The 16,858-nt window shown below is 47.9% G+C and overlaps 1 protein-coding gene across 2 annotated transcripts in view; it reads right to left on the bottom strand.

Moving 5' to 3' along the window:
• The window catches only part of fancl (FA complementation group L), a 108,092-nt gene that overhangs the window by 46,738 nt on the left and 44,496 nt on the right, over positions 1-16,858 (bottom strand). For both annotated transcript variants that reach the window (XM_084321060.1, XM_084321061.1), the window contains 3 exons: positions 16,209-16,292; positions 5,261-5,306; positions 4,410-4,491 (listed from right to left, as the gene is read on the bottom strand). In XM_084321060.1, the coding sequence (XP_084177186.1) occupies positions 4,410-4,491; positions 5,261-5,306; positions 16,209-16,292 (212 nt within the window). The remainder of the gene's footprint in view (positions 1-4,409; positions 4,492-5,260; positions 5,307-16,208; positions 16,293-16,858) is intronic.

Raw genomic sequence — 16,858 nt, 5'->3', positions numbered from 1 at the left:
GAGGCCGTGCTCTCTCCTCTTCTGGCTGCGCGGTGTGAGGCGGTGTAGGGCCTAGGACAATACCGCCCGCGCTCCAGCAGAAGACCAAAATCCCCTGCGGAGAGGGGAACCCTGAGCGGTTATAGCTTGCGGCTGGGTCAAAGCTAATAACGTCAACATCCTCGACGGAGTGGTTTACCAACACCGTGCGCGATGTGTCGACGTCGGCCGGCCCTCAAGGCCCCTCCACCAGACACCATTTCTGTAATAGAAAAAACACCAATTCGAACACAGTTCTAATCGTTGCCAATTCCATACCGTGGCGGTACAAGCCTTAACAGCCCACCAGCCACTCGCCAGGCCGACCATGGTGTCGGCCGGGCGGGGCATTGTTTCAATATATCAAAAACAAAGGACTGACGTTAACATGGAGCACCAGTGGTGATTGCAAACAGCACCCTCCACTGTGGTGTGGACCATGAAAAGGTTAAATGAATAAAAGAGCTAAACCACAAAAACTGTAGAATGAGCAAACCCATACACACAAAGTTTAAGGGGAGACGGACCAGACCCGTCTTCATTCAAAATATTCACAACAGAACACCAGCCCTAGTTTAGCCCATTTACCAAAAAAGGTAAACAAAGCCCCCCCCCCGCACTACTCCCCCAGTATACCGATTGACCGTCAGTATGAATGGTTTGAGAGGAGAGAAAGCTGTAGCAAGACAGCCTTCTCATAGCAGAGTGACAAAATGAAACAATAGCCCCCTACACAGGGCCGCCCCAGGAGATGGGGGCCCTCGCGTCTAAAAACGCACAGGGCCTCACATTTCTCCCAAGCGGCCCTGCCCTTATACTACTGCAGCCTAACGCCAGGCAATGTGGAACCCAAGACAACAATTGCCTGTGCACAGACACGCAACATGTTTACCATGTCGGCTGGACCCATAGCCCCACTACCCGACGCCAACCCAGATGGGAACACCGTTCAACAAACCCCGCCGGAACACAAGGTAATACCTGGCTAGAACCTAGCCACGACCTACCCCGTTGTCAACCCATTTACCCGAAAAAGGTAAATAGAACTCAAAACCCCACAACAGCTACCGACTGACCTTCATTGATGAACCGGGCAAGAGGCGGGAGAGTGACAACATCTCACGGCGGAGACATTAAAACAGCATAGCAATTAGCAGTAGTGATAGCATGCGGCAGTAGCGATAGCATGTTAGCATAGCTTTAGATGTTTTAGCAGCACGCCCAAGACAGCTTGGAAACCGTTCCCTGCAGAGAACGTTCACCAAACCATCTTGCCCCTGGCGCCAACACACAACAAGGTTGTGTTAACAACACAAACCAGCATTACTAACACTAATACCCATGCCTGAAGACACAGGGCCTACCTGAGTACAAGCTGGCCCGACAGCCAGCCTTGTACAGCTGAACCTCGATGTGCAGTCATCAAACGAGGAACATCCCAGGCCCGTCGTGTCGCCGAAAACATGCGTCGAAGATGCCAGGGGCCAGCAACCTCCGGTAAGCTTCCAACATTATTAATCTTCCTTAATCTTTTCACTCCGCTAGCTCGCATGGTGCATAGCATCCAGTACGCTGGGACGAAAATAGAGGAAGGGTGTGTCATGACCAGAGTCATGATTATATGGGTGGTGCCACCATAAGGGGCGGGGCCCCATACAGGTGGGGTGCATGTGTTTTTGTTCGTGGGAGATACATTAGGTATCACAGGCGATATAGAGTATCTCGTAAGGCTCAGAGCGGGAGCGATGCCATACGAAATATAACCATTAGAGAGCCGGCATAGAACCATTTTTGTCTCTTTTTTAAGGGGGGGGGGCAGGGGATCTTTAGGGGGGTGAACGCAGGTCAACGGTAGATGCCAAATAGACTCATCTGAGATAAATCTGTTGTTTTGGTTAGGCGGCCATTGTAATTTTGAAGGTTTTGAGCATATAAGGGCTTAGAACATTATGACGGCCATTCCGATGCTCAGATGAGAGCATCTCGTAAGTTGTTGCAGCGATTTAGTTTGTTACAGATTTGGTGCAAGATGTAACCGTTTTTGACCACTCGACAATTGATAAACATGGTCAAAGATCCCTCCAAAATACCACATTAACTCATTCAGCGCCATACCCGACATGTCTCGGGTTATCTCGCCAGTGGTTGAGCGCCATACCTGAGATTTCTCGGGTTTTGATCCTTTTATCTTTTTCCTCTGATCCCCGTTCTAAACCATCATCCGGGTCATTCTGATGTGTCCCTGGCTCGTTTGCCTACGTTGGAATTGCAATGCCGATCGAATCTCACAAGGTGGCAGTATCGCCTACCTTTTGAACTCAGAAAGAAATGGGTCAGAAGAGGCAATGAATGAACCGGACTATCGAGACTCACTCTGAGGGGGAGGAGCTCTTCCAAAGCAATTGCTAGCAGATCTGCTCGCCTGAAAACCTGTAGTGTCCCGTAAACACGTGTAATTACATATAAACGAGTAATCACGATCGCCGATGGGATCATTGGAATTATTCTTTTTGGATTACCTTCTGGCTAAGGTAAGGACCCCCTATGTCTATTTTACCGAACCTGAAACATGTTTCTGTAACGATCACAGTTTTGTGTTTTACAGGACGTAAAACATGCTTGACAAACACAATCACAGTTTTGAGTTAAAACGACCCCCCCCCCCCTTGATGATTTTGTGAAGGTACATGTGTACATGGTATATACCTTTGATTTGGGAGTATTTGGGGGATTAACCAGAACGGTTTGGGCTTATTGCATATAACGCGTTTTATCTCGCAATCTATGGGAAAAGACGGATTATCTTGAAAATGGACAATGTTTAGCGTGTAATAAACTACAAACTACAGTGTGTAGAAACAAACTATTTTTTACATGTTGGACTAGAAATAGTGTCTGTCAAATGAGCCATACTATTGTCTCCATAGCTATAATATAGAATATATAATAGTGTCCTCAAAGATCGTTAAATATCGTGAAAATGGTCATGAAAAGCTGGCGCTAGACAGTGAAGGATGGGCCTGGAAGCTTATGGCGCTCAATGTGTTAAGACACCAAGATATTAAGGAACACTACAGAAAAGTCCATGCTGTGATTTGGTATCAAAAACCTTTGGCATTTGGAGATTTCTGTAAGAATTGTATTTTTCGCTGATTGGATGACAAGCACTTCTGTTCTGGGAATTACTCAGAAACCCCACCTTATCGTCAATAAACCTAGGAAATCCATATATCTTCTGAATGACCAGGTCTCTAGTTTGTGGTTGTAAAGTCTCATGATGCTGTGATTATCCTAGAGGTCACAATAGGTCATTTTATACAGTGAGGTCAAGTTTTATAAAATGGTCTCACTACAATGGAATGGCTACTATGGAGACTAACATCATCACACATCAATACAGTTGGTCTCACTGGATCCACAACGGTCTCTGCTTTTGAGTCATGTCCAATGTTTGCAATTAAGACTGTTTAGGGACCCCAGTATGCATAAATATTCAAATACACCATTCTTAGAACGGGTAAAAATAAAACATTCATACTGCATGCAAAGCACTGCATGGGATTAGCATAAAGTGGGCATGTCTGTACAGGGGAGACTCATGGGTACCATAGACCTAGGACTGGGCGATATGGTCAAAAATATGATCACGATCATCTATCACGATATATACTTTGATAATGGTGCCAGTTTGAAGAGTATCCTGATAATGGCTGAAGCGGGTTCATTATCCGAACTTTATAAATAAACTTTATAAATTCAATAAAGAATTTAATAAACAAAGAGCATCTCTTACAGCATTGGCCATTTGTGTTTTCAGACATTCTGCATCCAAAACTACAAGGATTTGCATATTCCATGACACTTTTAGGATATGATATAATAGGATATATAGGATATAATCCCTGCAACCCTCTTCCACACAATCTCTGTCTTGCCAGATGTAACTACCATTATTTATCCATGTCCATCCTTGGGAACACAGTGGCTTGGTGATCGATATAAATTAATCCATTTATATCTGTCTTTATTTCTGCTGTGTGATTGGCCGTTAGATATATCCATATAGAGTAAAAAAAATCTCCAGGGTTAAAGCGATCTCGATAGCAGCGAGGATTCAGCAATGTTTGTTATTGTAATGATCTCATCTGTAAACAACCCAATTAAAGCCCACCCCTATCTCTAACAAAAACTGAAAAAAAGAAAAACAAGGCAAAAAAATGAATAGCCTATATGTCCTCCCCCCTATACCTTCAAGCTCAGACAGACATAGAAACGCATATACAAATGCATAATAAACCATATGCATGTACACACACAGGCACAAGGCTATAGGTAATTGTAAGGGGATGAGTGTGTTTGAAAGGAGGGGGGGGGGCAACCGTGTGACATACAGATTTTTCGTGGGTGGCAGGTGACGGGAATTCTATCTCCAAAACATCGCAGAGGTTGTGGAAGACGCTGCAGTCCGGGTTCCTGCCAGAATACCAGAGAGAGAGCTTCTTCACACACTAATTAAACACATGCAAATGAGCCTGAGAGAGAGCGAGAGTGAGGGATTTCTGCTGCTTAAAAAAACGAAATGGTAATGAATGTGAGATAAGGGCTACTTACAAGAAAATATCATTGAATATTGAAAACATATATATATATATATATATATATATATATATATATATATATATATATAATATAATAAAAATATATACACTTAAGGAGCTGTAAGTGGTATTTCCTGTTAAAATAGTTAAGTAGCTCTACATTCTGACAAGAGTGTTTGGTCAGTAACATGGGTCTGTAAGTCCCTCCACTCCGCATTAAACACAAAATACATTTCCTGGTATTCAGTTCCCACTTTATCCAATCGGGAGAGAGAACTCGGCATGGAAATAATGGCCTGACAAAAATAAGAAATAGGCAAATATGTGCTTGAAACAAGTAAAATAATCTGCAAATTTGGCTTGGCAAGATTTCTTGAAATAAATATCTAAGGTTCCCTCTCCTGATTGGATAAAGTGGGAAGGGATACCAGGAAATATATTTTGTGTTTACTGCAGAGAGGAGGGACTGGGAGACCCATGTTACTGACAGGACACTATATCAGTGATGGCTGTCAGAACGTAGAGCTATGTAACACTTATTTTAAGTTTTAATTTGAAGAAATACCACTTACAGCACCTTAAATAATAATTACACTTTCATTAAAAATGTGTTATATGATGAAATAAGGGAATCGTTCTCTCACCACAGGTGCATGTTGGCGTTCAACTTGTTCCTCAGAGGGGTGACGACTGCAACACAGAGAAAACAATAGAATATAAGTACTTTATTAATCCAGAGGGAAATCCAGCACCACAGATCGCTAATAAACATCTTAGGTAGTAAACAATAAAAACAAGAAAACAGTCAAAGATATACATTCTAAAATATGTATATACATTCTAAACTATACAATAAAATGTATGATAACATATGCCGGTTACAAATATAAAAAAAATATGGTTCCTACATGCAAACAGCAATATTTCCACGTGACCCCTTCTATTTGAGGGCAGCCGGCTTACTCCCATCTCTGCGGCTGCAGTGTGTGTGTTTAACTTTTTCACTACCACACTGCAGACGGTTAACCCTTTCACTACAACACTACAGATGGTTAACCCTTTCACTACAACACTACAGACGGTTAACCCTTTCACTACCACACACGTCATAAATAGATCAATACAGTCCATATTAATGAATGTTGCATTTCTTTTTTCAAATGTAGCCAAAAGTACAGAACCTAACCCTATCAAAACAGCAGTCAAAGTGGGAGGCGGCTGGGTGGCGCAGCGGACATTGCGCTCATCACCAACGCACGAGACACCGGTATCGAATCCGGCTGTCGGCGTTGCCTCCGGCTTGGCCTGGCCGTCATACTAACTCAATTGGCAGTTAGTGGGTGGAAGTCGATGGGTGGTAATCTGGACGTTGTAAACAACGACTCCTACAGGTCGGTTGGGGAACGCCTGCACAGCAGAGACAGGAAATGGCGGGGGCAGTGTGAGCCTCCCACACGTTACACCTCGCCAAATGAGAGTCCGCACTGGCAGGTGAAAAGATGCGACTGGCTGCCTACACATGTATCGGAGGGGACATGCGATGGGCTTCTATCCTCCCTACAACCGGCCAGTGGGGGGCACATGCGAGCAACGTTCAAGACAGGGGAGGGGAGAATTGGCACGGCAAAATTGGGATGGGAGAAAAAGAGGAGAAAAAGTGGATAAAAAAACAGCAGTCAAAGTGTATATTTTCAGCACTACGTTTGTTTACCAATGATTTTAAGTGTTATTAGCAAAATATGAGTTTATAAAGATCTCTGCGCATTGCAATCGTTGTAGTCCTAAGAAAGAGGAGACCCAGGGCTTTCGATGGATGTCGGAATTTCACAAAACTACACTACCCAGCTCACACCGGCCGCTGTCAAAGCTGCTGAAAATATATGCGAAAAATATTTACGGATCATATTTCACGGGTCAAACAAACCTGAACATTATTGCCATAAAATACAACGTATATGGTTTCTTTACCTTTCTGTGAACGTTGCGTAGCATTCCGGAACTATGGACATTATACAAAAGTAACTATACTTACAGTAGATTTCATTCACAGTCTTTGCTGCCCTGTAACGGGTGCCTGGTGGTACTAATTTAACTCTGCCATTGGAAAGGGGAGATGTGGCCATAATAAGTTCATTTATATTATATATTCATATTTCAAATTGCATGTGTCCGGATGGCAAAATTCAGTACTGCATCTACAAAAAACCCTGTAAATCATCTGCCCTTTATTCATTTGCTTCGATTTTTTGTACACTTGGTCTCAAGAAGGTGCTGAATGAGCTCAGTCTGGTCAATGTTAGCATGGTGTTATTCACCGTCAAAGATGATTTAATTTTTTTATAATAATAATTTATATTCTCCTTTGGTTCATTACAATTTACTCAAGCATAGTAACAGACACAATATTTCTGACACTGGGAATACATTCCCTGAGATTCATAGATGTCCCTAGATACCAAGAACATGCTAATGGACCTTGTAGAAGTGGAGCAATGTTCCATTTACTTGGGTATGTATTTTTAGGCAAATTTTCAGAAAATTTGGCTAGGGCTTAAGATGTTAACCCCTTTCACTACCACACTACAGACGGTTATATATCGTATATGGCTATCGCGTCCCGCTCTAGCCTAATGAGATACCCCTTATCTCCTAATACCTACTGTACACCAACACGAACAACTTAATGCACCCATACCTGATCGGGCCCCGCCCCTATGGAGGCGTAGCCTATAAAACCATGGCTATGGTCACCAAACACTCTTCCTCTATTTTCGTTCCATCGTATCGGCTGCGTGCACCGTATGTAACTAGTAGGATGAAAAGATCAGAGAAGATTCATAATGTTGAAAGCTTACCGGAGGATTGCTTTTCCCTGGCTTCTTCGGAGCTTGTTTCAGCGACACATGGGGCCTGTGCTGATGTGTCCTCGGCTGACGACGGCAGACCGAGGGGCAGCGTGCAAGGTTTGACTAACAAGTCGGCTTGTACAAAGGTGAGGTCTGTGTCAGTAGGCATCAATGTCGGTGTTGGTAATGCTGTGGAGTATGTTTCGGCGCCAGGGCCGGGGCGGCTTGGCGATCGTTCCACTGCAGTGGACGGTTTCCTGGCAATTCTGGAGCACGCTGTTAACACTAATGCTGCTACTGCTACTTCTGCTAATGCTGATGTTGACGCTGAAATGGATCGTTGTTCTAATAATCCCCGCCGCGGGATACCGCTTTTCCCTCCTCTTACCAGCTTCATTGATGAAGGTCAGTCGGTGGTGGATGTGGGGGGTTTCGCTGAGTCCTATTTACCTTTTTTGCAGGTAAAGGGGCTAACAACAGGGTGCAGGCCGGGGGTACCGTGGCTAAGCAGCCAGGTAGCTTTTTTCCTGTGCCCAGGCGGGGATGAACGACGTTCCGCCTGGCCGATGTTTGATAGCGAATCGGATCGGAGGGTGGCAGTATGGTCGGATGAGTTGTATACTGCTACAGGATGGTATTTAGCGGCGGCCAGTGTTATGGCTCAGCTGGCTAGTTTCCTATCCACAATGGCGTCGGGTAGTAGGACTATGGTCCAGCCGACATTGTAAACATGGTGTTATGGAGATCTTGACTCAGTCGCAAGCTATAACTGCGGGGAGGATTAGGATGCTATCAACTTTGGTTGTTAGGCATGTTTGGTTGGAGCAATCTCCTCTTGGGGAAGAGGATAGGTTTTCTCTCCTCACGACTCCTTTTTACACAGATAGTCTTTTTGGGCGTTCTGTGGAGGCGCAGGCGGTTGTTGATCTGGGTCCTACACCGCCTCACGCTGTGCAGCCAGAGGTGGGAGCACGGTCTCGTCAACGACTGTGGCGAGATCCTCGACAGGCGGCCATGTTTCCCCCGCCAGTGGTGCCCTGGTTGGAGAGTCAACAGGGTGCCGCGAGGCCGACAGCCTTGGTGGCCGAGGGATCCGCCATTTTGGGTGAATTCGAGTTTGGTCAAACAAGCCGTCGTCATTTTGCCACGAGCAGCCCGCTCCCCGTTCAATCCTCTCTGTTACTCATGGAAGCGGGGCTCTGATCGTTCTCCTTTGGCTGCGGGCCGCGAACCTTCATTGAAGCGTATGCGGCCCCATTCTTCACTTCTCATGGGGACAGGGGCTGACACCCAGTTGATGGCTGAGCCTGGGTCTGTCCGTGAGAATGTTCCGTCGCGTGGTTCCTACACCACAGGTTGTGGGTGGGAGGAACCTGGTGTTACAGCTGCCACTAGCTACAGTGGTCAGCTGGGGGAGTCGTTGCCTCTTCTGTTGAATGCTCAGCAGGGGTTACCCCGGCTTCGCCTTCGCCAGGCGGGGTATCGCGCTGTTGCCTCCCACTCCCGTCACAGCGGCAGTGGTCTGCAAAGGAGAGGCAAGCGTGATTTGGGTGGTAGCAATATCACTGCGGGGCTTCGGCGTGTAGGAGCCCATGGGGTCCTCATGCCTTGCGTGTCTAGCTGCCCTTTCTGTCGGGGTCCCCCCTTGGGTGCGTCGCACAGCGGGAGGGACCGGGCCAACTATCTACTGTTCCTTGCGGCCCAGCGTCAGTTGACGGCGGGTGCTCTGTGGGATTATGTTCACATATGGCGACAGGAATGCAGTCTGAATCGGTGGATGGAGAGAACATTGGAGGGGGGGCTTGTTTTGCAGTTCGCACAACCCCATCCTCCGTTCTCAGGTTTGGTGCCGACCCTATTGTCAGGGTCAGACGCAGTGACAGCCCTGGCCGACGAGATCCAATCTCTGTTGGCGAAGCAGGCCGTCGTTGTGGTCCCGAGAGAGGACGCAATGTCAGGCGTCTACTCCCGTTATTTTCTGGTACCCAAGAAAACAGGGGGGGTCAGACCTATACTGGATCTGTCCGCGTTCAATCGGTTGATTGTAGCGAGACCATTCAGAATGTTGACCGTCAAACTCCTTCTGCTTGCTGTCAGGAGGAGAGACTGGTTCACCTCCATAGACCTGAAGGATGCGTATTTTCACATCCCCATTTTCCCTCCTCACAGGAAATTCCTACGGTTCCTGTTTCAGGGCGTAGCGTACGAGTACCAGAGGATGCCGTTCGGTTATTCTCTGGCTCCCCGCACATTCACCAAGTGCGTGGCGACTGCACTGGAGCCCTTACATCGTCGGGGGTTACGAGTTCTATTCTATCTCGACGACATTCTACTCCTCAGTCGTTCGGAGGAGGTTGCCAGGTCTCATACTCGGCTGGTGGTGGAATTCCTCACCAGCCTGGGTTTTGCTGTGAATTGGAAGAAGAGTACCCCTCTTCCCAGTCAACAGGTGGAGTACTTGGGCTTGCCATTGAGGTCGAGGCCCATGATTGCAACCCTCTCGGAGTGGCGTCGGGGGGTTCTCCGTCACGCGCTCTGGGGTTTCCGTCTGGGAGGGACGGTTACGGCGCTGCAAGTGATGCGTCTGCTGGGCATTATGTCGTCTGCTCACACGGTGGTTCCCCTTGGCCTCCTCTTCATGAGGAGGATACAGAGGTGGTTTCTCTCTTTGAGAATAGATCCGGTGAGGGACAAATGGAAACGGTTGACGGTTCCTTTGTCGATATGGGGAGATCTCGCCCACTGGAGGAGGCTGGGTATCTTCACCATTGGGGTCCCCATAGGCAGCAGGGGCTCACACGTCACGGTCTTCACCGACGCCTCTCTCACGGGTTGGGGAGGGACGTGTCGGACCCATGCAGTGGGGGGCAGCTGGACAGGTCATGCTGGCCCGGCTACCCTGCATATCAATGTGTTGGAGTTGAAGGCGGTCCTCCTGGTCCTCAAACGGTTCGACCACCTGGTGGTAGGCGAACACGTTTTGGTCAGGATGGACAGTATGACGGCGGCGGCGTATATCAACGGGCAGGGTGGGACTCGTTCCATCCACCTGCTCCGGGCGGCGGTCGAACTGTTGCTATGGGCATCCCGCAGGCTGCGCAGACTGAGGGCGCTCCAGATTCCTGGTACAGAGAATATGGGGGCGGATATGATGTCTCGGGGCGGTCCTTATCACGACGAGTGGGAACTCCGCCCCGACATAGTCAGACAGATCTGGGATCGGTTCGGGGAGGCCTCGGTAGATCTGTTGCGTGCCGACGCTCTCACAAGTGCCCCTTGTGGTTCTCGCTCAGTCGAGCAGATCATCCCCCCTTGGGGGTTGATGCCTTCTCGACCTTTCCATGGCCGCCCGGTCTTCTGTACGCCTTTCCTCCTGTACAACTGTTGAGTCAGCTGTTGGAGCAGATACGGAGGGAGCGCAGGACGGTGATCCTGGTTGCACCGGACCGGGGCACGGCAGTGTGGTTCCCGGTCTTGATCCAGCTTCTGGTCGCTCCTCCTTGGGTCATTCCGTGGTCGGCGACGGCCCTCTCACAGCACGACGGGTCACTGTTCTGGTGTTGGTGTTGGTGTGGCTGGTGGGAGGGTGAGTCTGGAGAGGATGGACCCCTCGGTGGTTGATACCATCCGGTGTGCGCATGCTCCCTCCACTGTCGTGGTTTACGCGGGCAGATAGGTGCGTTCCAAGAGTGGTGTAAGGGGGGGGGCTGGGACCCAGTCTCCTGCCCCCTGGATGCTGTCCTGAGTTATCTCCAGTCTCTTCTTGATAGACTGTCGGCCTCGACGGTGAGGGTATATGCGGCGGCTATATCCTCCTATCATGAGGGAATTGAAGAGACTGTTTTGTTCAGCCACCCTCTTGTGAAGCGTTTCCTGCTTGGCGCTCGACTCGTTAAGCCGGTGCAACGCTCCTTGGCTCCGACTTGGGATCTTCAATTGGTCCTCGGTCGGTTGTCCTTGGCCCCGTTTGAGCCGCTCGAGCAGGCACCGTTGGGACAGCTGTCTTTCAAGACCGCGTTCCTACTGGCTGTCACTTCCGCTAAACACGTGGGTGAGCTCTGTGCTCTCTCGGTACGTCCAGAGTGCCTGTCTTTTCGGGCCGATTGCGGTGCCACTCTGCGACCTAATCCTGCTTTCGTGCCTAAAAATATCCGGAGTTCCTTCCGCTCCCGGGATATTGTGGTTCAGGCGTTTTGTCCTCCTCACGCCAGTGAGTTGGATGCGGGCCTTCACCTGTCATGTCCAGTCCGTGCTTTGGGAATTTACCTCAGCCGTACTCAGGACCTCAGGGTTACCGATCAGCTTTTTGTCTGTTACGGTGGGTCTCGTGCTGGTAAGGCACTGTCGAAACAGCGCCTGTCCCATTGGTTGTGCGAGGGCATTGCCCTCTGCTACACATTGGCTGGGCAGTATCCCCCTGGGGGCGTCAGGGCGCACTCCACTCGTGGGGTGGCTGCCTCTGCCGCTCTCCTGGGTGGGGCCTCAGTGGAGGACTTCTGTGCTGCAGCTTCATGGTCCTCCCCGGGCCCCTTTGTAAGGTTTTACCTCATGGACATGACCGGGGGTTCTGTCTCCCATGCGGTTCTGGGGTCTGTGGCCTTTCCTGCTTCCCGTCCTTTGGTAGGGTAGCAGGAGTGTGTGGGTATGGGCCACGGTGTGTTGAGTCACACGTGGTTCCGCCTGTGCGGTGTGTTCAAGGGGTTCTAGTTCCCTCCTGTTCGCATTCAGGTGGAGTTGACTGCGCCCCCCCTTCATTAGGAAGGATGGGGTGACAGGGCTCCCCGCACCCCTTGATGTGGGCTTACGGGTCCTCAGGGGGTACATCTGTCGGGTCTCGCGTCCGCTCTAACCCATATCTCATTAGGCTAGGGCGGGACGCGATAGCCATATACGATATATAACGATAGGTTATGTATATAACCTAGTTATATTAGTATTGGCTGAGCGTCCCGCTCTACGCGGCCCTGAGTTCCCTTTGAAGGATCTTTTACTGGAACGAGATTTGGCGAGGAAGAGTGTTTGGTGACCATAGCCATGGTTTTATAGGCTACGCCTCCATAGGGGCGGGGCCCGATCAGGTATGGGTGCATTAAGTTGTTCGTGTTGGTGTACAGTAGGTACTAGGAGATAAGGGGTATCTCATTAGGCTAGAGCGGGACGCTCAGCCAATACTAATATAACTATCGTTATACTTCGGTAGTGTGGTAGTGAAAGGGTTCATATATTTTGAGTAGCATTGCTAGGCAACCCGCCGGAGAGGAGTTGTGAGGCGTCGGCCGCACGTGACCTTGGGTTTGAGGAAACAATGGGGCGACAATTGACGGGGACTTAAATAGAATGCGCCCACCTCGCCAGCTGGCTGCGATCTCTCTCCCTCTCTCCCTCTCTCTCTCTCTCTCTCTCTCTCTGTCTCTCTCTCGGAGCGCAGAGTGAAATTGTGATGTTCTAGAAAGCGCTCCTTTGACACCTGAATGGACAACTGTCAACGCGAGCAGCCGGGCTGTGGAGGCATGACGACTGGAATTCTTTCATTTCCCTTCTTCTCCTCTACAGCTAATACATAATCTCAACCGACACGATAAGAACGGCTCCGTCAGGGGCGCAAGGCTCTTTTTTTGGGGGGGGGGGGTTGCCTTTCAGTCTATCCTCCATAGCTTTCCATGATCAGTAATATAGTAGAGGTGTGTGTGTGTGTGTATTCTGTGTGTGTGTGCATTCTGCTTTGTTATTGCAGGAGACTGCCACATGTTTCTGTTCAAACGATTGCATTCATGTTTCATATCGAGTGACTAAATGCTAAATGTGATTCAGCGTGATTTTTAAGAGGCCTACTGATATTAAAAGTATGTCTACCGCAGTCAAATGGGAAAAGTAACTCAAAACATATAGAATCAAATCTATGCATGTATTGAATCGAGAATCAAATCTATGCATGTATTGAATCTAGAATCAAATCTATACATGTACTGAATTGAGAATAATTTTTTTGTCGAATCATGATGCAGATAATCGAATAGAATCCCAGAGGACACTGGAAAGGGTTACGGACGGGTATTTCCTACCGTACCGGAAAGACAGTGAGGATTTGTGGTAGATAAAACGTTGTCCCCTCCCTAAACTCTCACCCATCTCCCTTCACCCCCTCCCCCATTTCTTCAACTCACCCAACCCCCAGGCCCTTATTGCCCGTCTCTATAAGTGTCCCCCCCCAATGTGAGTGAGATCCCTTACTTCCAGGTTTCGTAGCGAGTTACCCAGTGTGAGAGCCTTTCAGCCATTCTCTGACTATTTTGTATTTTATACTTTCATTCTGAGTTAATAAATTGTATTAACCGGATATCCACTGACTGAGTAAGTTATTACAGCTTCGGCTACTTTTCACCACAGATTGAATTTCTGACAACCCCCCCTTCCCCCCCAGAGGGTCAGGCCACACCCACTCCCAGCACAAGCAGCGGTCATTAGTGAGAGAGCCATCTAGCAGTCACATCAGCTGCAGGTGTCAGGAAGTATGTGCTTTCTATTCATCTAGCTGGTCACCTTACGTGTCTCCACAACAAGGACGCCGCCCGGTCGCGTCTATTCGAAGCCCAAACGCGTGTATGCTTTCCGCAACGCAGTTGTGTTTCTGCGTTCCCGTTTTGCGCTCTGATTGGCCGAGCGCGCGCATGAGCCGCGGTAAGCCTCTCAGCCAGGCAGGAATACTAAACTCCAGGAAACCTAATTTATACAAATGGAAGTATTGATTTCGCCGTAACGAATCATTAAAAAAAGATAAACAGCAATCAATTAATTTAATATAACAGTCCGGTTCTGTTAATTTAATATAACAGTCCGGTTCTGTGTTTGTTGGTGTCTGTAGATTGATTGCTGTTTAACTTGTCCGTGTCCAGTCCTTTCGATTAGCCCCACCGTTCATTGTAAACAATGATGCATGTAATTCGCGATTTTTTATTGGTTTGTCATGACAAACCAATTACATAATCCAACATATGTGTAAAGAAACAACATATTGGAGGTACTATCCAAGGAGGGGTCCGGGAGGGGGGGGTTCGAGCTGGAGCATATGTGTGTAGGGTTTTAGATAATAGGTATTAGGGGTATATCCTGTATAAGGCATTGGTATAATTGGTAATTTCGTTGGATATACACTGTATACGGTAAAATATTATTATAGACTTTTTTTTGTTTTCTGTTTCTGTACTTGCATGTCATTTTAGCCACCTTAATTGTTAGTTTCATTATGCATTGTGTGTTGAGTACTGACTTTTAATAATCTTTGTTTTGCAATAATAAAAAAAAAAAAAAAAAAAAACATATTCCAGTTAACGGTATCTTTTTTTAATGATTCGTTACAGCGAAATCAATACTTCCATTTGTATAAATTAGGTTACCTGGAGTTTAGTATTCCTGCCTGGCTGAGAGGCTTACCGTGGCTCATGCGCGCGCTCGGCCAATCAGAGCGCAAAACGGGAACGCGGAAACACAACTGCGTTGCGGAAAGCATACACGCAGCCCAAACAACTCCTGCTTCCGCGTTCGAGTTTTGCACTCCGATTGGCCACTGACCTACGGTATTACGCCCCCCTTATCTACGCCAGTTCTGCACGCCCAACTCTACTAACAGCCTGCAGCCTGCTCGCTAGTCCTGCCTCTACTAACAGCCTGCATTATCCAATTCATATCAATCGAAATAACATTGTTTTCATCTCTCTATATTAACGGCTCGCTAGTTCTGCCTCTACTAACCGCCTGCATTATCCAATTCATATCAATCGAAATAACGTATCTCTCTATATTAACGGCTCGCTAGTTCTGCCTCTACTAACAGCCTGCATTATCCTATTCATATCAATCCTCTCTATATTAACGTGATTCCATCAACACAACATAAATGTTCAAAACACGACAAGACCGTTTGCATAACTTCCCACGGTTCTCAGTCCCGCGAGCCGCAGACCACCGTCCCGCGAGCCCCAGACCATCGCCCCTGTCCACACCCCGCTATCAGTATTCTTCTTCCCCGCCAATGAAGTATTCACCCAAAGACCCAATACCGTGGCAACAACTACCGCACTACCGGTAGAATAAGTGCCGAGAACCGCGGGAAGTGATGCAAAAAGTCTTGTTGTGTTTTGAACATTTATGTTGTGTTGATGTAATCACGTTAATATAGAGAGATGAAAACAATACGTTATTTCGATTGATATGAATTGGATAATGCAGGCTGTTAGTAGAGCAGGACTAGCGAGCAGGCTGCAGGCTGTTAGTAGAGTTGGGCGTGCAGAACTGGCGTAGATAAGGGGGGCGTAATACCGTAGGTCAGTGGCCAATCAGAGCGCAAAACTCGAACGCGGAAGCAGGAGTTGTTTGGGCTTCGAATAGACGCCGCCCGGTCGCCCCATTTGGTCTCCCTACATCCTCCCCGGGGCGCGTCTGTAAGTGGACGCATTAGCTTTCAAAAGTCTCTCCATTTTGAATTAAAAAAGAAAAGCCTTTCCACTGTTTACAAATGTCACGGTTACACAGGGTACTGAGCCAGCAAAGAGGTTTTGTGTGTACGGATGCATTATTTATCCGGTTTGGGAATATTTGCGCCCAACGGTGAAGCCTCTAGTGTCTTTGTCACCGAAGTTATGGGGCCGTGAATAAGAGGACTACGGTAAGAAGTGGGCGGGGCCTGGGCAGGTGGACATGGGCGTGGCCTGTGCAGGTATAAGAGGGCGGGGCCTGGACAGTGACTCACCGTGCTCGGCTCCCAGCAGGCAACACTCCGGCAGCATCTTGGGGTGTCGGGTGTCCACCTCCACCTTGATGGACACGTTGGTCCCTGCGGACATGGACGACAGACAAGGTTGGTTGATAGAAGCGTGATGTAGCTTTAAGGGACCAACAAATCACCAGGGTTGTCCTCGACTAACGGTGAGGAGCACGTTCAGCCACAGACTCATAAACACACACTCCTGTGTGCCGGCCGCCATCAGGCTCCGAGGGGCATGGACTGCTGCCAACAGCTGGAGAACTAACGGCGGCAGAACTTGAGAACTGTTCTATCTGACCCTTAACCACTAAACCCTGCATGGACTATAACTATTAGAACTATAATAACTATATTATGACCGATAGGGTATACAGACTGTCTGTACCCGCTTACTTTTATTAAAATTTTATATTCAGATGTATTATTGCCTATATTCATTGTCCTATTACCCTGCCCATACCTGTAGCCCCCTCTCCCCCGTGCTGCTATGACGCCTACATTTCCAAAAGGGGATCATTGAAATAATATCTTATCTTAAATCAATTATTTGTCGACTTATAGTCAATAGGACTTTGTCAGTTAATCGATAGCTCTTTAAATATAGTGCTTACCAGAGATGTGCTGATCCTGTTTTA

Source organism: Notolepis coatsorum (assembly GCF_963971535.1).
Source record: "Notolepis coatsorum genome assembly, chromosome: 9".
In the NCBI taxonomy this organism is placed as follows: Eukaryota; Metazoa; Chordata; class Actinopteri; order Aulopiformes; family Paralepididae; genus Notolepis; species Notolepis coatsorum.
Note: the sequence above shows the minus strand (reverse complement) of the source record. Positions and strands in the feature narration are given on the sequence as shown.